Source organism: Atractosteus spatula, chromosome 1 (genome assembly GCF_055471065.1).
Source record: "Atractosteus spatula isolate fAtrSpa1 chromosome 1, fAtrSpa1.hap1, whole genome shotgun sequence".
Lineage (NCBI taxonomy): Eukaryota > Metazoa > Chordata > Actinopteri > Semionotiformes > Lepisosteidae > Atractosteus > Atractosteus spatula.
In genome coordinates this window covers 44,441,272-44,461,725 of record NC_142706.1, presented here as the reverse complement: position 1 = coordinate 44,461,725, position 20,454 = coordinate 44,441,272, and the positions used below count along the sequence as shown (strand labels likewise).

Below are 20,454 nucleotides of genomic sequence, written 5' to 3'. Positions count from 1 at the left end.
CTAAACAGCACATTTTGATTTCGCATCCTAAAACCAAAATATAGTTATGTGTGAATACAATAAGAGCTCACTGTGTGGAGTTAGAAATGTATGAAATATTATGCTTAGACAGTCTTAGTAACAGCTGTACTGCAGTTTTGGTTATGAAAACATCAGCTCTTGATTGATGACCCGTTTCCAATCATTTTCTCTTTGGCAAAGCTGTACAATCAGACTTTAAATTCAGTGTCATACAGCCATGTGTGAATCTTCTGAGAGAAAATAAGGTGTTAAAAAAAGAAACTGGGGTAGGTGATAAAATCAGAGAATGCCCAAAGCATCTCACATATACAGGTGTCATCTGAGAATCTGAAGAATATTTGATCTGGGTGTTCTCTCTGAAAAGAAACCATGTATTGAAAAGGAAACCTTGTAACCAAGAAAACAAAAAGGTGTAAGATGTGGATTACTCACGTAGTATGCTTAGGACATGTAATTGAACTGTCAAACAGGATAGTGTATGATCAGATCTTTGACTTGGATAAAAATCATGGAGACACCCTATTAATTTGTGATGTATCACAAAAAATATTCATAGTGTTCATTGATAAGCTTTGTCTTGGGAGAAAGCATAGCACTGTTCTTTTAATTAATAACTCCTACACTTACATAGCGCTTTTCTGGACACGCCACTCAAACTGTTTTACAGGTAATGGGGACTCTCCTCCACCACCACCAATGTGCAGCATCCACCTGGATGATGTGACAGCAGTGGGGAGTGGGGAGGAGAAATGTTACTGTTATTTACAATAGTAACATTTCTCCCTTGACCACAGGGATCTACCCTTTAAATACATTTTAAGAATATCTTGTTTATTGTGATCAACTGTTTTTCAGTAGTTGCTATAATATTAGGTTTTAAAAAGTGGTTCAGGTAAAACAAAAATGAAGAGAATAAGTAACAATAGAAAACAAGTGGCTTCACTTACGTCTACACTAACCTCTGCAGCAGGTAAGTGTGAAACATAGCTTAGCACAGTCTTCACCACTGAACCACCATGTTAACTGCAACTTCTGCATGTTAGCAAAACTCCATCAAATCAAGAGAAAATGTGATACCCAAACGGACAAAAAAGAAAAAGTTTAAAACGGGAGGCACTTCAAAAGATACAAAATCAGAAAAAATGGTGAGCAGTACAATGACTTTTCAAAACCTTTAGGATAGAACTGTGCCATAATAGAATTATATTATAAAAAAATACAGCCAAATACTCAGAAGATTCCCTGAGGTCTGTGTTAGGTCGTACTACAGAATTCTTCCACAGCTCAGTGTGTTCTAAAGCACAGACATAAAAACAATAAGTAGCCTACTTTTAAAATATTCTCATTGGCACGGAGAACCAGAAAAAGAGAAAAGAATATTAAGCAATCCTCCCACAGCTTTTTGTATGAAATGATTGTATTGGTACTCGATTTGGAGAGAAAACAACCTGTTCACATTCTAATCACTAGGACATAAAAACACAAGCAATATGCTATACACATAGTTTTATTGAACATTCATGAGTAGCTTTTCACGTTTCACTCCATGAAGCTTTAACAAAAAAAAGGATTTTACAGTTTGTGAACTCTTGGTCTCAGCACTTTTATACTAATTATTTGGCTGGCTCTTAATACAGCCCCGCACATACACACACACTTCCCCTCAGCAAACACGTCTAAACACAACTGTTTGACATTGACTTCTTCTTGGGTACACCTGTAAACTAGGACCACAGCAGAATAAACAATTGTCTTCATTTTCAAAACATCTGCCCGCAAAAACCCTGTGAACAAAGAATCTCTGACATTAACCAACACCTTAAATTTAGGCGAATCAGCGATACAAATGAAAGGAACTGCAGTGGGCCAGCAAACAGTTTGCTTTAGATTTTCAAGCACCAACAGTCACATGACGTCTTCAGAAAGCTGGTATAAATCAGATTCTGATGGCAAATAATAAAGCATGGGGTGAAAAAAGATGTAATATTAGATGTAAAACAGTAGAATGGAACATCCTGTCCAGCTATGTTTGTTGCTGAAGCCAACACCCAGGATTTTTAAAGAGAGATCTGGATGAGATACTTGGATCAATTAGCTACCAACTACTAAAGGGGCTATACAGGTCAAATTACCTCCTCCTATTTGTGTGCTTATGTTCTTTGTAAAATACTAAGCAAATGAAAAGTCCAATAGCGTTTTGATGCTTAAAGAAAAGGCTAGTGAAAAATGTAGTGTTTTAGATCACCAAAAACGTGCAAAATACTCACTCAATGTATTCCCCTTCAGTACAGTGGTTCATTCATTGGCTTTTCTACATATTTAGCAGGCATTTTCTACAAAGGACACTACAGCACACATAAGGAAAGTTTTAGGCTCCCACTAATTGATTCTCCATTCTTCTACATAATTACAGCCATTATAATCCACCTTATTCATAGTTCAATAAGAAATGTATTGTACACGTGGTATAAGGTACCATGATGTTATACATTTTCTGACCTGACACACTGTGTTACTGGTAGTTTTCCAAAAGTTCTCAGCATTTTAAATCTTCCCGTCTAGACAAAAAATTGTGCCAGGAAATATCTCAAAAGTCTTTCGAAATCTCTATAGCTATGACTCGAATACTCATTTTATTAGGAGCTCGCGTTATAATCCGATTCAAAATGTGCTTCAAGTTCGAATGTTTTCCCGCTGTACAATGATCCCCTAGAAAACTGTTGTTGATACTCGTGATCACTTTTGCATTTAGTGTGTTAAAAATGTAGATGCAAAACATATTAAAGAGGTTTTAAATATCTCTTCCAGAATGGTGCTTTATCTAATAAAATGTGTATTGAGAGCATAGCTGGAGCTATTTGGGTTAATTTGTAAAAGGCATTGAACGTCTGACCCCTGATGTCTATTTTAAACAGGCAGCTGCAGTTCAAGGACATATTCACCTGCACTAGCAGATTATTTCAAGGAGTTTTATCATTCAGAGCAGAACTGTAGATCTGGAAGACTCAGAGTTAAAGAATCTGAAAGGCAAATTTCAGTGGCCTATCCCATCTATACAACCAAGACAAACCCACTCTGCTTAAGCTACACAACCCCATACACTCTTTCACAATATTTTGTTAACAGCTGTGACGCACCTGTGTCATCCTTTCTAGATAAAACAACCGTTGTGCCTTATTTAGGTAGTAGTTTGAATGGAGTACTGTACTTATCAAAATGATCAGGAGCGTGCACACATGTTCTCTCCTGCGATCTCAGCTATCTACCCAGCCCCCCCCGAAAAGAGTTTGAGAGGATTAGAATAGCACTTCATGTGTCGTAGTGCGAGTCAAGATGTTTACCTATTGGAAACTCCCCCCCAAGAAAGAACCTTTTGAAACAGCATAGGATCCTATCACACCTCAGGGTACAAGATAATTACCCACATGAAGGGAAACAAAACAGGACAAACTAGCTAAAATAGAGACTACTGTCCATCTCACTGCTTTTATAAACAAAGAAGTTTTGAGCATCTCAGATTACCTTTGTTACAATTTTACCCTTTTCATACACTGCATTTTTTACTGCACCCTTTATGCATTTTTCACTACAGTCGAAATGCATCCATTTAATTTATTTGTTATTTTTTAAAGTACAAGGCAACCAAAATAAAAACAAATATTAAATTAGTGCTACAATACAACAGATCAGCTTGATTTATTTTTCATTACTCTGCCCTACACTTTTAAACTAAAGTTCAAACCACAAAAAAACAACATAGTTCTAATGACTAACATTAACACATCAAGTATTAAGATATTAAGTGCAGGAGGCAGATTCCCAGCCAGTGTTAAGAAGCAGTTTCACTTAATGACCAAGAGTGCGGTATCTGCTACTGCTGTTGCTGTTGCGTTTCCTGGTCCTGTCTGCGGTGTTTCTTTTTGTAGGATGGCCACCTGCACACTGGACAGCAGTGCCGCCCGCCTGCCAGCCAGACCACAATGCACTGCTGGTGGAAAACATGGCCACATGGGAGTCCCATTACGAGACAACCATTCTCAAAATTCTCCAAACAAACGACACATTCTGTGCAATGCAGCATGTGATTGGGCCATTTTGACCAGTCAGGTTCCAGATCCTCTTTAGCGTTAAGATTTCCAGGGCAGTCGCTTTTCCCTTTACAGGAGCCATTTTCCACGTTTTTGCAAACACACGCACGTGGGGGAGTACGTTCTTTTTCAGGCCCACACCACTCGTCGTCTGATGGCTCCAGCTCGCTCCTGAGTTCACTTTCTGATTCACGGTCACTCTCCCTCCAGGAGCCCGCGTTCGGCTCCCGATCGCAGCTCTGAGCTCGGGTGCACTTGAAATTCCAGGTGGGCAGGCTCTTAATGTAGTCAGTGGGGATCAGTGGATGAAGCCACAGATCTGGGAATGCCAGCCTCTCCAGCAGCAGGTTGGGGTCGTCGTCCCAGTCTGATTCATTGGGGAAGTTTTGGAAGGAGGCAATGGGGTGGAAGAGGTAGCTGGTGTACCAGTCCCACAGGCTGGAGAGCCACTCCAAGTTGTTGGCGTTGATCTCGTCGTCGTTGTTGTTGCGCCTTCTCTTCTTCTCAAAGTAGTCGATCAGGAGGCCGTGGCCCAAGTAAGTGCTGAGGAAGAGCGCAGGATGGGAGGAGTAGAACGACCAGTCTGCCCTCACCCAGGAGGCGATGGTGGTTGTGTCAGCATACCTCAGTAATTTTAGGCTGTATTCATAAAAACTATCTAGGTATGGCAACTGCAGAAATCCCAGTATAGGGAGCCAGGAAATTATTAACAAAGAGTTGTAGGTCCCCAGCGTGCTTATGAGAACGACAAAGCGTTTTATAGTGGCTCCTTGCGTTATGAACAAATCCATCCAAGCCATGAGGTTGACCATGACGAGACTTAAGACAAACAGGTCGTTGACCTCTGGCTGCACTGAGCGCAGGAAAGTGTCCATCGCGCTGAGGGAAATGAACTCGCCTGTGCTGTTTCCGTACCTGTAGGTGCCCTCTGGCATTTTGAGGATGTAGGACGGTATCTGCTGTACGCCAATTTCCTTCATGTAGCTCTCGTTGCTCCAGTTCTGTACGTCGACAAAAATGAACTCAATCCGGCCGGTAAATTTGACGCTCAGGGCAGAGAAGAAGGCCGGCGGCTGATCCAGCTTGGCGAACAGGTACATCTTCACTTGGTCCCGGTCGCTCCTGTTCCACTCGGCCACCAGCTGCTCGGCCAGGCGCACGGTCTTGATCCGGGAGGCCACGTGCGCCGTCATCCACTTGAAGATGTGCTCCGTCTCGATCCGGTTGCCATTGTACTCCTTCAACATCACCTTCCCCTTGGAGGTGTTGGTCTGGGGGACCGACATAATGAGCGTGGACTTCAGCCATCCCCGTTTTCGACAGTACCTGAAAACGAAGAGAGGGAAGAGAGACAACTGCTTAGGTCTGAAGATCGAAATATTTTAGTTAGGTTACCGTGCCATAGAGCTTAAAGGTCCAAAATCCTGTACTTTACAGTGATTGCTGAAAACAGGTCATTTGACAGATTCTCTGTAAAAATGTTAATATATGGATCTCAAAGTTAAAGGGGTACTGCAGTCCCAATTTCTCAGACTGGTTATTAAATCTCAGTAGCAACATAAATTAACTGACGTTACAGAAAGAAAAAGGCAAATTTCAAATTAAGCACAAAATCAGGAACTTTATAAAAGTACTCTAAGCCGCCATGTTGTCACAAAAAAAAGTTCCCACAAATTGCAACCTGAAGTGGCCCTTCCTGCTCGCTCATCACTGTAAAGACTGATGTAATGTGATGTACAAGCAAATTACAGGTTGTGCAGCAGACATTTCCCCTCAGAAATGTTCCAACTTGATCTGTATGTAGAGTTAACAAGTAGTATTTGTTGGCAAAACCATCTCAAAATCAAAAACAATAGTTCTGTTGGATGAAAAGAGATGTATTCACAATGTATTCTGATTACACTGTAGATGTATTCTGCTCGTGTACAATGTAATAAGACTGCTTCATGTAGAACATGGTGCTGCATATATGTGTGCTATTTACAATTTACTGTGTACATTTTACTTTCATTGTGGTTTGTAAGGCACTCATCAATGGTGATTCTTTCTTAAAATACTCAAATCAGCTACCCAAATAATAATTACTTACACTTATATAGCACTTTTCTGGACACTCCACTCAAAGCGCTTTACAGGCAATGGGGACTCCCCTCCACCACCACCAATGTGCAGCATCCACCAAGCCAGAAAACTTACCATACATAAGCTATCAGTGGGGAGAACAGAGTAATGAAGCCAATTTATATATGGGGATTATTAGGAGGCCATGATTGGTAAGGGCCAATGGGAAATTTGGCCAGGACGCCGGTGTTACACCCCTACTGTGTGTAACACCCTACTCCTTTTAAGAAACGCCCTGGGATTTTTAATGACCACAGAGAGTCAGGACCTCGGTTTTACATCCCCGTCACTATACTGGGGCATTAGGACCCACATGGACCACAGGGTGAGCGCCCCCTGCTGGCCCCACTAACACCTCTTCCAGCAGCAACCTTAGTTTTCCCCAGGAGGTCTCCCATCCAGGTACTGACCAGGCTCACACCTGCTGAGCTTCAGTGGGTTGCCAGTTGTGAGTTACGGAGTGATATGGCTGCTGGCCGTGAAATAAACATTTCAGCTCACGTACTGGCTCAGGAAACTCATTTTCTCTCTCTCCACTTCCAACCTCTTCTCTAACCATCTAATTCAGGCGCAAACAAAGAAATCAAGCTTAAAGCAGTCACAGCAGTGATGGTCTCTAGGGGAAGGACAGGGAGGCATTGCTTCAAAGGAATTCCAAAATACTGCCCATCAGTCATTCAAGCCATAAGTCTTCTTGTTACAAATCAGGCTTTGCCTATATCAGAGGTGTAAACCACAAAAACAGAGAGGACTCCCCTTGCACAGCTTTTTCATTAATGTCATGTTTTACGAATTGCACTCTCTTACAAAAGGCAACACCAGATGCTCGATATTTCAAGCCTATTACCTTATTTTGAGTACATTTTCATATTCAAAGGTGGTGTGTTCAGGTAAAATTGTAATATTTTATACTGAAACTTTGTATAAAAGTATTATAGCTCATAAAACCAGAAGTGTGTCCCAAAAAATTGTTTTAAAAACTGCTTTTATTGAAAAAATGTATTAATCCTCAGACAGCAATTGAAAAGGAAGAAAGGGGAAAAATGTCTAGTTACCAAATACTGTTATGTAAGTGTATTAAAAATGGCATTTAATTTAATTAAAGGGCTTGGGAGGACGGATTATGCTACCTAGCCATGTTCTTGAAAGCGATACTCTGGCACCTTTCAAAAAACGGATGGATGAGCTCTTTAGATCAATTAGCTATCAACAACCAAACAAGCTAGAAAGGCTTAATTGCCTCCTTTCATTTGTAACTTTCTTATGTTCTTGTGTCATTACTCAAACTATTTCAGAGCAAAAATCCAGTCCTGTACAAAATGGAAAAAATGGAATTGCTAGATGCTAGATCAAAACAATGGCAATGAATTTGTTTTTCCACATTCACCGCTGGATGAATAACAGATGATAGAAAACTCGCCCTACAATTACTTCTAGCACAAAACGTCACCTACAAGCCAAACAACACAGGAGAAGTTTGTTTTTTTCCCCAGTCTACTGTGGCTACAAAGAGAAGTTAACGGTCATCAACATCTGCCAATGTCAGTGGTCATGCACTGTAGTGATTTCCTTTTAACCGCTTAGACATGGGAATGTTTATGGAACTGTCTTACTCCCTCAGACCAACATGAGCAATTGCCAAGAATTATAAAGATAACATACTGTTTTTTTTATGTAACTACAATTACTTTTCATTATACACCCACTCAGTTTGGATCTGTCAAATGGCTTTTTCTGCCACAGCAACTACCCCTGTACCCACACAGGGACAACAAGAAAGCACAGAAAAGGCTCCTCAAACCCACCCACTCTCCAAGCTGTCCATCTCCTGACAACAGACAGGAGTTTCACAGCTGAATGGAGGAGTGGAACATCCTGCACTGTCCTTCCTAAGGAGCCTAGAAAGTTGCATGCTACTGTTTTGTTGAGAGCTAACCCTAACCTACGTGACAATGAGCTGATTCAGTGCCAGAGCTGGGGGAAAGCCAGGCACGACGTGTTGGGATCATGACCCAGGCTTGCTACGGTGCATTGAGACAGCAGCTTTTACCAATTGAACCACTTAGAGGCCCATAATCTGGTATTTTGTCAAATGCTTCGCCAAATGAAGCATCCAGAGTCCCACTTTTACACAGACCCATTTTAAAGCAGTTTGTGCAAGGGGTAAATATAACACTCTCCTGCTGTCTGCACACTTTCACAGAGTATAACTGGCGGATATTTTACAATCCTGCACCTTGTGCACATTATTAAGGTTGAGGCAACTCAACACAGCAAGCTGTTTGCTGCTGGTTTGCACATGATGAGTCACCACAGTCTCTATGGCAGCAGAGGCTTGAAGTTTTTAGCTGTACTCAGCCTCCCACCTGTGCACCTGTTCACAATCAGACACTGTTTGAAACTGAAGCTCTCACAAGCCGATTCCCTTAAAATTGCAGAAAATATACACCAGAATCCATAAAAACAAAAGTGCACAAAGAAAACAGAAGATGGGATTAGGTGAAAGCTGGTTTTATCAGCCTTTTTCAACTGATTTAAAATCCAGTCACGTTCATTTTGTTTTGATAAGGTATTAGGTTCATGAGCTGGCAGGGGAACACGCAGTCTGAAATCCATGACTGACACAGAATAGAACATGCACATAGACAAGCTATTAAGCTACGAAAGGTCTTGTGTTTTGTTCTTTCAGTGAAAAGGGACAATGATGGACATCTATTTTAGTCTGATTTCTCATATCTGATAAGGTCCACAATAACACAGTCTCCAATGAAGGACACCACAAACTGTAAAAAAAAAGTAAACTGACTGGGATGTTGTCAAGATTTCAGGTTCTAAGGGCTTGTCTGGTTCCTACCCTATTCCTTTTCCCAGTTCTTTCCCATTAACTCACAGCTAAAGGGGTGTGTTGTCTCTTGCTTTCCTTGTCTTGACCTCTCATCTGAGCACATTCCAGTGTCTGACTGCAGCGGCTCTACAGGTGAGACGATCCTTTACGGAGGACAAACCCCAGAGACAGTGCTCACCTGCAGTTTTTATTTTAGCATTAATTTGGCTATTACCCAAAGCTACTGATTACCGTTGCAAAAATAAACTGGACTGCATGAGACGATCAAGTGAATCTGACATATTGCGGATCTATAATTCGAAGAAAAAGAGGTCATACAAATACGAGACATATCTCCATGGAGCGAAGCGATGCGGTAGCAGTGAGAGGTGGAAGCAGTCCGCAGGTCCGAGGTTTTGGGAACTCTTACCTGGAGTCATTGGAGCAGTTGAATGTGCCAGTGCGGATCCCGAAATGCGACACCTTCTTCACCATTTTCCCCCAGTTGGTTTTACTCACCAGCGGGTCTCGGTCTTTGGCGATGACCTGCAAGAAAGCAGACACCTTCAGCAACTTCGCACTGTGGAAGGACCATGCTCTGGGGTTCTCAGCTATGTCCCAATTTGTGTTTAAACTAAGGAGGTAAAGAGGGGAAAAAACCACCAATTTCAAAACCCTGCCAAACAAAACCACATGAGATGTCAAGTCAGTAGACTGGCAAGTTCTTTCTTTCTGGACAGCAAAGACGCTCAGTGTTCCCAGAGGGAAGAGTTTAACAGCTGCACACCACAGTACAGTTTTCACATACATGCTTCTTACACACTGCTAAAACAATCAGCCACTGGATCCTGAAAATATCACCATATAATATTTTGTTTGTTCTCTTAGCTTTTCTTTCATGTCTTAGGCACCACACATGGCATCAGTACTTCATCAAACTGACATGTTTTTAACCTTCTTGTTCAACCTAGCCTTTTGCCTCCAGGAACCAAGGGCTTGCACAAAAACGAAATCACTTTAGGATAAAGTTTTAAGGGCTGTAAAAACCCTTAATTAGCGGGTAATGCCTTTAGCTGTCAGTTACTCACTTACAGTGGATCCCACTCTAAGTCTCTAAGTACTGCATGCAGCTGATCCGCACTATTGACACGTTTGACTATTGAGCACGCAGAAACTCATTTTGCATTATTTACCTGTTTTGCAACATCCTAACCAAAATATAGGAAAACATTTAAGAGTGGGGTCATGCTCCTGAGCAATGTGTGAAAGCAGTAATTTCAGTAATGGCACATGTATAGATTTCTGTCACATCTGATACTCTTCCAAAACTAAAAAGCTTGCAAAGTAGCATTTTTAAAATGGGACATGCACGCCAACACATTCATCATTGCCTCACTGAAGGGAATGACAGCTGTATACTAGACCTCTCCTTCTGTTACAATTCCACACAAGAAAACTGCCGATTTGAATGCAGTCCATGGTCCTGACCTGCGGTTTTTCCATCTTTAATAAAGACTTCTTATTTAAGCTAATGCCTTGACTACAGCCCTCTCAGCACTTTCACACTAATGAAGACTGCTCCTACGAAGCCTTTGCCCTTGAGGCAATATTTTCGTGCTTGTCTGAAAACTAAGTGATGCAGACAAACGGGCCCAGCTTTGGATCCAGTGACAAAAGATTATTTGCAGATGGACTGAATAAAAGATATACAGCAAATACTGCTCTTAAATTGCAAGAGGTGTACAGGCTTTTGTTGGGGTTAGGTGCTAGATGAACACCAAATCCAAATAATCTAGGAATAGTTTTCTGGAGAGATGTAAAAGCGAATTACTTTGGATATCTTTAACCAGCTTAAAAAGTGATAATATTTTAACAATAAGAAAATGTATTTTATATAGCACCATTAAAAGTGGCTTCACAAAGTGCGGTAATGTAAGATAAAAAGCACAAGCACACAACGAGAAGCGGCACCAAAATTACATAAAACTTTCAGCCTAAGATCTGGGCAAGAGGTTTTTGGGCGAACGAGCTGAAGGAAGCTACACAACTCAGGGCTGCAGTTTAGGCTGGGCAGGCCAGGAACTATCATTTCTTTTCCGTAGCAACAGAGCTTGGGAACGCGTCAGGGCTGCTCAGCCCATTGAGGCGTGTGCTATTTTTAATTCACTCCGCTCTCAGAAAGGCATCTAATTGCCCCATGGATGTTCCCAAAGGCAAAGTCAAGAACACTTTCACCTTAAATACCTCACCCAGCAGAAATGTATGCCACACACAGCCTTCCCCCCCCCCCCCCCAACAGGGGTTTAATGTCAGTCTTTGACTCAAATTCATTTTATTTTTAATTGTTTTTTTCTATCCCACTGCTTTACGTTCGGGTTGGAGTGAATTACGTTCCGCTGACTTGATTACAACAACCGTTCCCAAAGGACTGGCAGTAGAAGTGTTTCAGAAGTTTGCTTCTGAACTACCACTAAAAAAAGACCTCATAAACAAAGTACCACAACACAACGAGCCCAGTGGCATTAGAGCATTAGTGTTTTAAATAATATAGTCCTGTGACTTTTGCAATACCCTCATTCCTATAGCAAAAGAAATGTTCATGTCCCACAGTGTCATTCAGAATTATTCCTACAAGGTACCGTAAACAAAAGAAACAAATCAATACGAAAGAATAAAAAAAACTGATGCCTCTTAGAAAACAACACATTGACTATCTTTAACCGGGAATGGGCTGAATATCGCACAGACTGATTTCAAGTGCTGGAGCTGGAAGTATGAAATGCTTGTCCAGCCTCCAGCCTCTGCCCCCTAAGTCCACAGAGCGATCAGTTTTCAAATGAGAACCTAGAACTTGCTTACGTGGTCATCTGGAGCACTGCCTGGTTTCCGATTTTACAGAGCATATCATCTGCTGCAATTTAACTTATTAAAAAAGTGCTGAGAGCAGGTGGAACTCTATACAGTATGCCCTTGCATGTCCATGCAAATTACATTTTTTTCCATGGGTTCATTTCTCAGAACTGTCAGAGCTACAAAAGACTTCCAGTATAACACCAGCAATACAGGAACACACAGAAGCTGTCACTCAGTTATTGTAAGCACATTCCCCTCATGAAATACCATGTCTTGGGTACTCTAGCATGTTTATCACTTGGCCTAAATATTAATAGGTAACCAGTTATTGTTAAAATGGGCTACTATTTTATCATTACTTAAATTATAAAGATTTTTTGTTCTCGTTTCTTTCTTGAAAAATAAAATGCACATCTAAATTTACATGTGGTTTCCATATTCCAAAAGAACAGTAGTGCTGAAATCAGGTAGGGCCCTTCTGAGCACAGAAACTCTCTGCAACAAGATTTCCACGCGGCTGAACCTGGGAAAACACAGCTCTTATTTTTCAGTGTCCCAGTCCCTGACCAGTTCCCTTCCCAGCAGTGAGGTAAAGCCCACTTTCTTCGTAGCAGTAATTCCAGGACCAAACAGCTGTGAATTCACATGCAGAAATCCTCTGATTTTTCTTCTTTCAGCAGTTGTTTTGCCAATATCCACCACTTTACTCCATTATATTAACTGCCAGTGCATTTCCCAGCAATTACTTAAATGAAAACAAAAGGATTAATAAGCAGGATTATCATTACACAGTGATTTATGTCTGATCCAAATTCTCTGGCTAGAACAATGCTTCATTGTTTCAGCGCATTCTGCTCATGTACTGTATTTCACATCTCGCAGACCCAGCTCTCAGATGTATTTCACACGGCATGCTGGCAGTGTTTTCTGTTCAATGGCTTGAAAATGAAAAACTGTGATATTTAATTTGGATGTGCCTTTTCTCACTCCAATGTGTATTTAAAATAACAGCTCAGAGTGGGAGAGTATTAAGTGAGCTGCAAAGAAACAGGCAGAGGTTTCTTTTGAGCTACAAAGTAATTAAAACTAAAAAATATATACTTTTGGTCTGTAGAGCTTTTCCACACACCGGAAGAAGATAACACATAGTGTGGAATTAACCTCTGCCCTTTATCAAAATAGAATCATAACAGAAGAAGACTGTTTTATAAAACTGAGAAGGAGAGACAGACAACACATAAAAGTAATATTTCAATGCATTAGTACATTTATAAAGCAATTTCTGTACTTGTGGACTTTTTAAATTTAGAGGGTTAGGTGACAGGAAACCGGGGGTTTGTATTAGTTTATGAAGTTTTGGCTTAACCATACTTTTGACCTGCTTTAAACCAGGGTTGATATATTTAGCAAAGTTCAGCTAGATTTGAATTGAGATATAAATTGCCTAATGTTTTTAAGCAAACCATTGATTTAAATCATTTAACCATTATAGAGTTCCTCAAGGAAACCTCCCTGAAAAGATTCTTTAAACTTTTACTCTGAATCCCTTCACGATGGATTTAATACCAAGAAAGGGAGCAAGGCTCCAAAGGATTGTACAGATAAATGTAATTTGCTCAGCTTGTGTACTTTCTGGGGTAAGTGCCATCACAAAATACTCAGGTGTTTTGTGCTTCAGTTGAGTTTGGCACAGCACTTGAGATATGGTCAAAAACCGGGCACACTCCTTTATTCTTGACTAAAAAAAACTCTGTGAGGTTGCCCAGTTTTAGACATTATTTCCTCCGGCCTGTATAACCTGAGACAATTATCAGTGTAACTCCGCACACATTAAGTCAACAATCCTTTCAATTGGTCTTTTCATTACACTTCTGTTTGTACTATTATGATCGTTGCTGGGAACTGGTTGTACCCGTCTGAAGAGATGTTTGCAGAAAGGGTTTATAAAATTCAGTGCTAGGATTCGGTTACACAAGCTTCACTTTCTCTGCAAGCAACAGGCTCTTTCTAATAATGTACCACAGTTATAGCTGTACTATTTGCACACAGCACTCCAAATTAGTTTTGAGTTGTAGAATTGACACAATTAATTAAATGTTAATTGCCTCAAAGTTTATTTCTTTCACTTTTTATTATATTCCATATAAGCATAAACACTGTGTTACATACTGTAGTATCTGACGTTACATCATTCACATAACTTGTTTTTGACACAGCAAAGCAACCGATAAGATTGAGTTACTTGGTTTGATATGTATCTACTGTATTCACCAACTACCACTTGCCATATCTTTTAGTGTTAAATTTCTCATTTCTGAAGGGAGACCTATGACTGAAAAATTCCAACACTTAAAAAACAGTAAAAAATAATGCTGAAAACCCAGAAGTGGACAGATAATGGACAGAGGGGAGGTGTGGTTATACAGTATGTCCCTGGAATCACCTGGTGTGTGGAAACTGAGGTCTGACTGAGAGCTGAAAACCCAGCCTGCACAGGACAAGTGAGGTCAGGTATCCAGAAATTAGAAAACAGGACAGTAGTATGAACAGCTCTTTTCAAGCAGGATCTACAATCAGCTGGATATTAAAACAGAATCGATAAAAACGCACAGCTCCATTAGCTTTTAAATTCTGTATCTTCTATTTTAACTAAAAAGTTAGTCAAGGCCAGAGAACAGAAAGCAGACAGACTAAGAACAAACAGAGTGATGTCTTTTGTGACGATCTCCAGCCATGACTACCTTTTTAGTTCAAATAAAAGATAAATAATATGTCGCAGTCAAATAAATAAAGGAATTAAGGAGGAGAATGCCAGAAGAATTAATTTCCAGAATTACACAAAACTGGCTTTCCAGGATTGTGCCACAGCTGCATTCGAGTAAGTAAACCCACTTGGCCATTCTTTCCTCCTATTCGTTTAAAAGGGGAACCACAACACTATTTGTATATTTCGGGAATAGAAACAATCAGCACTAATGTGTGCATTTCAAACCACAATAAAAGTAAAATGTACACAGAAAATGTGTAAAACCTCCAATTTGCATCACAAAATACATTGAATTTCCAGGTATGCGCAAAGCCATATTCTGAGATTCAGAATGAGGCAACAAAACTTCCGGGGATGTGTTGCGGCCTTATTACATTGTAAACAAGGAGGTTTGTGAATACCTCTTTTTCCAGACAGAACTCTACCTGCAGATCATGTTGGAACACTTCAGCCCTGAAATATCTGCCGCACAACCTGTACTGAATCGCTCATACATCGCATTACATCAGTCATTTCGGTGACTAGTGAGCAGGAAGGGCCACATTGCTATTCGTGGGAACTCGAATGTGAGTTTGCGACCACATGGCGACTTACAGTACTTTCACAAAGTTGATTATTTTGTACTTAATTCAAAATGTGTAAATTTTTCCTTTAATGTCAATGAATTCATTTTGTTATTGAAATTTAATAACCGGACTGAGAAATTGGAACTGCAGTACGCCTGTAAAACTAAAGCTTCAGGGCATTTCACTGACTTGAAGGGTTCACTGTTCATTCCCAAAAGTGGTATGATTTAAAGCAACTCCTATTAAAAAAAAAAGGACACAGCTAGAAAACTTCAGTCTCGCATTCTTACCTGAACCAACCAGATGCCATCTTTGGTGTCCTCTACAAGCTCATAGAAATGCATCTCTCCACTAAAAGAGGTGCTGGAGACTGGATCAGAGGCCTCCTCCTCACTCTTCAGAGCTGAATACAGCTCGCCCTCCATGAGATCACCTGCAGGCAGAAATAATAGTGCTGAATGAAGAAAAACAGACATGTACATCTGACTAGGCAATAAAACAGACCTGTTGTGGGACATACATTGATATTTGATATGTTACTCACTAAATATATGTCAGTACTGGGGTATGATGGGAATTTTTCTATCAAGTTCAGCATTTTTCCTTGCTTTCTCAAGGACAAAAAAAAATGTCTGTTGGCAGAGTTTAGTTTAAACACCAACCTAATGAATGAGCTGTTTGAACCCAGAAGTTTAAAGTTAAAAACATATGCGAATAGATGGATTAAAAACCTTCATTTTAGGAGAGGGTCAGCATAAACCACCTGTTGTAATGCATTTTCAAGACAGTTTTTAAAAGAGATTCCTGGTAGTTGTGAAAGGGTTATAAAACATCACTTTTAGGGCACAGAATGTATCATGTTTGCTTCAGTGCTTGAAAACGAATTCACCACCGTTCTTTATCGGTACTTTGGAAACGCTTAATATAAATGGAAAAGATAATGAAAACTATCGAAGGGGAAAAATTACAGCAATTTGAAATGTGTTCAGGAATTTCTGGATGAAAAATAACGGACTTGACCACTGCTGTCCAGTCTTAGGATCAAAAGAGGCTAATGAAGCGATGGTGAATAAACCATTCAACTCCCGCAGATACAACGTGCAGCGTAAATACCAAAATATTCTGTTCTGTTTTAGATTCTAGGCGTTAGTCGCATTACACCAAAAGTTTCCTTTATTTCTGCGTAGCTGAATTTAACTGAAGACGGCCCTGTATTTTCTAGCTTCTTAGGTCGTGTGACAGATAACAAGCTTTAAAGCGTTCTCTTTTTCACTTGTTCGCAGAAATAAAAGTAGGGACCCTTTCCTGACCTCTAAGTATTAGAAATGCCATAGGTTTGTGAACCCCCGTAAAAATAATATTTGTGCACGAAAAAAAATGTGGACATGAGACAACCGTTGATTTGTAAACTTAGTGCAGGACTTAATCGCTAAATAGTGGAACACCTCAAATATCTGAGAAAAATAATCATATAACCTAGTTCGTTCTATTAAGACTGAAGTAATTCAAACGTGATCTTTGAGAGAATGTTTGCTGCATGGGCTACAAAGTGAAGAATTCCCACAGCTTTTTTTAACCACGCAGTTAATTTTTAAAAACAAATATTACACAAATGAGCTCTTCTTGCCATTCTTTAGGTGTAAAAATAAACACAATAGAGACGTGTCGAATGAAGAGGACCCTTTGTGACGTTCTGGCTCCGACACAATGCTTTAGAACTTACCTGATTTCTCGACCAGCTCCCGGACATCCTTCTTCTCCGGGAGCCCGGAGTACCCCAGCCCTCTGCATTCCAGTATCGTCTTCAGCTTCTTAAAGCTCAGCGTCACAGGGTCCACCAGCTGAGTTGCAAAAATACCAGTTTCATACCACACGACAGCTTCGAAAAACCGTGCCAGAACGAATAAGACCAAAAAATACAACAGCAGAAAAAACAGCTTCAGCCACATTTTCCACCTCCTTGCTGCAACGGGAATATTTTTAAAACGCTGGCGCTACGATTTCCGGGTAGGAATAGGCGAGTAACCTACGTTGCATTTGGGGCTCGTCTACTCCTTCCTAAGACTTTGCTTTCATTTGCAGGCTTCCCCTTTAGCGCTGTTTGAACTTGAAACTTTTAAAAAACAAAGAAGCAATCCACTCTCCACGATCAGCGAGCTAACAAGGCCCGTTATAGCCAACTGTACAGTCTCTGGATGTCCACCATTTTCAGAAGTTGTCTTGTGTGGGAAAAAAATCAAATACAATGCGAAAGCTTAATTTACGCTCTCCCTAAAACAATAAGATGGTCAGCTTTTGCTGCTTATTCCAACCCTCCCAGCGTGCCAATTGTGAGCAAATTCATGACATGTAATGACGAGTTGAGATCACGGCATTTTTAGATAAGCGACAGTTGCCGTTGTCCCTACAGTTGCTGATGTTGGAGCGCCTTGCCTGCCAGATCAGCTGGCATGCATAACAACCTGACGTCACCGACAGGAAGGACCGACGAGACTTGTTTCATTTTCTTCCAATGGAAAAGAAGCGTAGCTTTTGGATTCGTAATAAAATAAACCTTGTTTATAACACGCATTGGATTCCAGCATACTGTAAGAGTATAAACCGATTACACGGGCTGTGGTAATTTAAAACCGTTTTTAAACTTACAAAACTAAGAACCATGACCAAAATGTCTGGATACAATACATTTAATTGACTTTAGAAGATGTGTTTATTCTTTAAATAGGGTTAGTAGAGTTGTGATGTAAACTGTAAGAATCCTGGAACAGAATTACTTTAATGTTAGCATATAAATAGAAAAGATCGCAAAACGTGGGTTTAGCTGCATTAAAAAGGTTTGTCTTAAAATGCACTGACATTTTCCAAGAATGGTATTTTAGAAAATATCTTCACAAAACAGCAGATCTGGTCTCTCAGTAGAACAAACGCTTCAGTGTTGTGTAGCAGTGTCCATGTCAAACCCACATGCTCAAACATATATGACAGAGACACTGCAGCTTTCTATCCTGCCAATATACAGAATGTGTAATAGGCAAAATGAGGCAGGAATAGAAGCTGCAGTTGCTACATCAGCTTCTTACAATAGAGTAGGTATTAAAAGAGGCAATTAAACACGCTTTGTTTTTGGTCAAATAGATTTTGTGTACAACTGAGTGTTGAATAACCGATATCTTTTTGGAGCAAAGAATGTGAGTTTTCAATGAGCACTTTAAAAATATTGTTTATATTCCAGATGCCATACATGTTATTAAGACAGCTATTAAGTATCGAATGCTCTCGGAGGAAACTGCAGTTGGATTGCTCTGAAATTGTCATTTGCACTAAGAATGTGATTTCCCTCTCCTTCTGTTGCAACTGAATAGAATTTTCATTTACATTTCTTTCCAAACAGCATGTAGTTTGATAGGCAAAACTTCTCTGAAATTTAAAGCTCAGTTTTCTTATTGTATTGAATTATTTAATAACCATATATGCAATGAGTTAATATACCACATCCGTTGCAGAGACATGACAGTCATCACCAGTCAGGCACATACTTTTTAAGTAAGTAGTGCCTAGATAAATGAGTGGTTGTCTTTTTTTAAAAACGTTGTAACTGAAATACACATAGAAAAAAAATCAACAAAGTCTCAGCCATGGCATGGCAACATGGCTATCAGGTCTGTTATTAATGAAAAAATATAGCATTGTCCATCTGAGTCAATTCACTAGTGGATGAAGATTTCCAAAAACAACATTTTATGAACTTCTATTTTCTACTATGTTTGCCCGACTTGTACTGGTGATTTTCCTTCTTTACCATTTTCTTCTGCATTTACATACACATTACTGTGTAAAACCGTTCTACCCTTTTCATTTAGTGTTTTCCCTGCTTTATGCAGAAACAGAATTCAAGCTATCTTCTCTTGAATATACAGTATAGCCATTGCATTTTAAGATAAATTAAATCTGATAGATCTGTATATTGCAATGCAAACATAGCCTGTAAGCTTATTGATGTATGGACAGAAATAATAATAATAAACTTTTATTCATAAAGCTCTTTTCCAAACCCAAGGACGTTGTATGTCGTGAATAAAGAAAAACAAATTAAAGTACAATAAAAATTACACAAAAAAATAAACAAGTGCATACAGGTTTTTATAGATGTAGTCAACCAGATGTAGACCTTGGTAAAAAGGAAAGTTTTGAGTCTTGCTTCGAAGAGATTTTTAAAAAGTTGTCTTTAAAAAGTTGTAGAGTCTGAGAAAGGTCATTCCATAACACTGGAGCAGCAACAGAAAAGGTACAGTCACCAAAAGTCTGTGATTTAGTCCTGGGTAAAATGAGCAGAGGACCAGACCATTTAACCATTATTGTTAAATGATACTACCACTAAGGAAAACCTCATTAAATTTGTTTATTAAATGTGTAGAATTAACTACTGCAACACTTATATGAGCTACTCATGTGCAAGTTACCTCAAGTTCTTCTATATTGGTACTAGCTAATTCTGACCAATATGAATAAAATGACAAGCTTTGTTCTTCTATTTGTTATAATACTACACAACACTTGTGGAGGCTTTGAGTAAATTGTCGATTCTCACAACATACATTGTAACCTGTCAGCATATGAGACGTCAAAGACTTTTGCACAGTATTGTATATAACACATTACTTCAAGTTTTCATTTACAAAATATTTAAGATTCTTGACCTAGACGTGTATGACTGCACTTGTTAATTATTCACTAAATCTTGCTAAATCTAAGGTGTATATTTTTCACAAACTCTCATTTGAAAATATAAAAAGCTTCTCATCTTCTCTTTAATTTTCGTCCCCCTTCTCCAAAATAAGTACTAATTTGAAATATAATTGGCTAGTCACACGTAAAATAACAATCAAAATATAACTTTAAACCAATGTGATCAAAATTCATATCAGTATACAGAAAGTGCAGAGCGCTAAATGCATTCGGTGGCAGTTCTGCTGTAACCACATTCTCAGCGCAGCTCTTCGCTGCGTCACTGATCTCGGGGTACAGTTCGAAAATATGACTGCCAAACGACTGTACAGTTAATAAAATGTGCGTGTGGGTAATGAATAAATGGATAAAAACAAAAATCTATATGCCTACACGCTGAATTGATGAAGGGAGCTAAATTCAAAATGCGACACAAACTTCGATTTGTAAACATCATTACGAAATTTCGCAAATTGGTAAACAAACACA

The 20,454-nt window shown here is 39.6% G+C and overlaps 1 protein-coding gene across 1 annotated transcript; it reads right to left on the bottom strand.

Annotated features, from left to right (window-relative positions):
• Positions 1 to 1,512: 1,512 nt before the first annotated feature.
• rnf103 (ring finger protein 103) lies at positions 1,513 to 17,696 on the bottom strand. Its single transcript, XM_088917988.1, has 4 exons — positions 16,964 to 17,696; positions 15,531 to 15,673; positions 9,485 to 9,600; positions 1,513 to 5,435 (listed from the first exon to the last, which is right to left on the bottom strand). The coding sequence occupies exons 1-4, from the start codon at positions 17,187 to 17,189 to the stop codon at positions 3,893 to 3,895; spliced, it is 2,028 nt and encodes a 675-aa protein (XP_088774114.1). The 5' UTR covers positions 17,190 to 17,696; the 3' UTR covers positions 1,513 to 3,892.
• Between the last annotated feature and the right edge of the window lie 2,758 nt (positions 17,697 to 20,454).

Excerpts from the sequence above, each read along its gene's own strand:
- rnf103 (XM_088917988.1), bottom strand. The coding sequence starts at position 17,189 with ATGTGGCTGAAGCTGTTTTTTCTGCTGTTGTATTTTTTGGTCTTATTC. Across the intron at positions 9,601-15,530 it reads ATGGCATCTGGTTGGTTCAG|GTCATCGCCAAAGACCGAGA; the intron begins GTAAGAATGCGA and ends GCTTTCTTGCAG. Across the intron at positions 5,436-9,484 it reads AACTGCTCCAATGACTCCAG|GTACTGTCGAAAACGGGGAT; the intron begins GTAAGAGTTCCC and ends CTTCGTTTTCAG.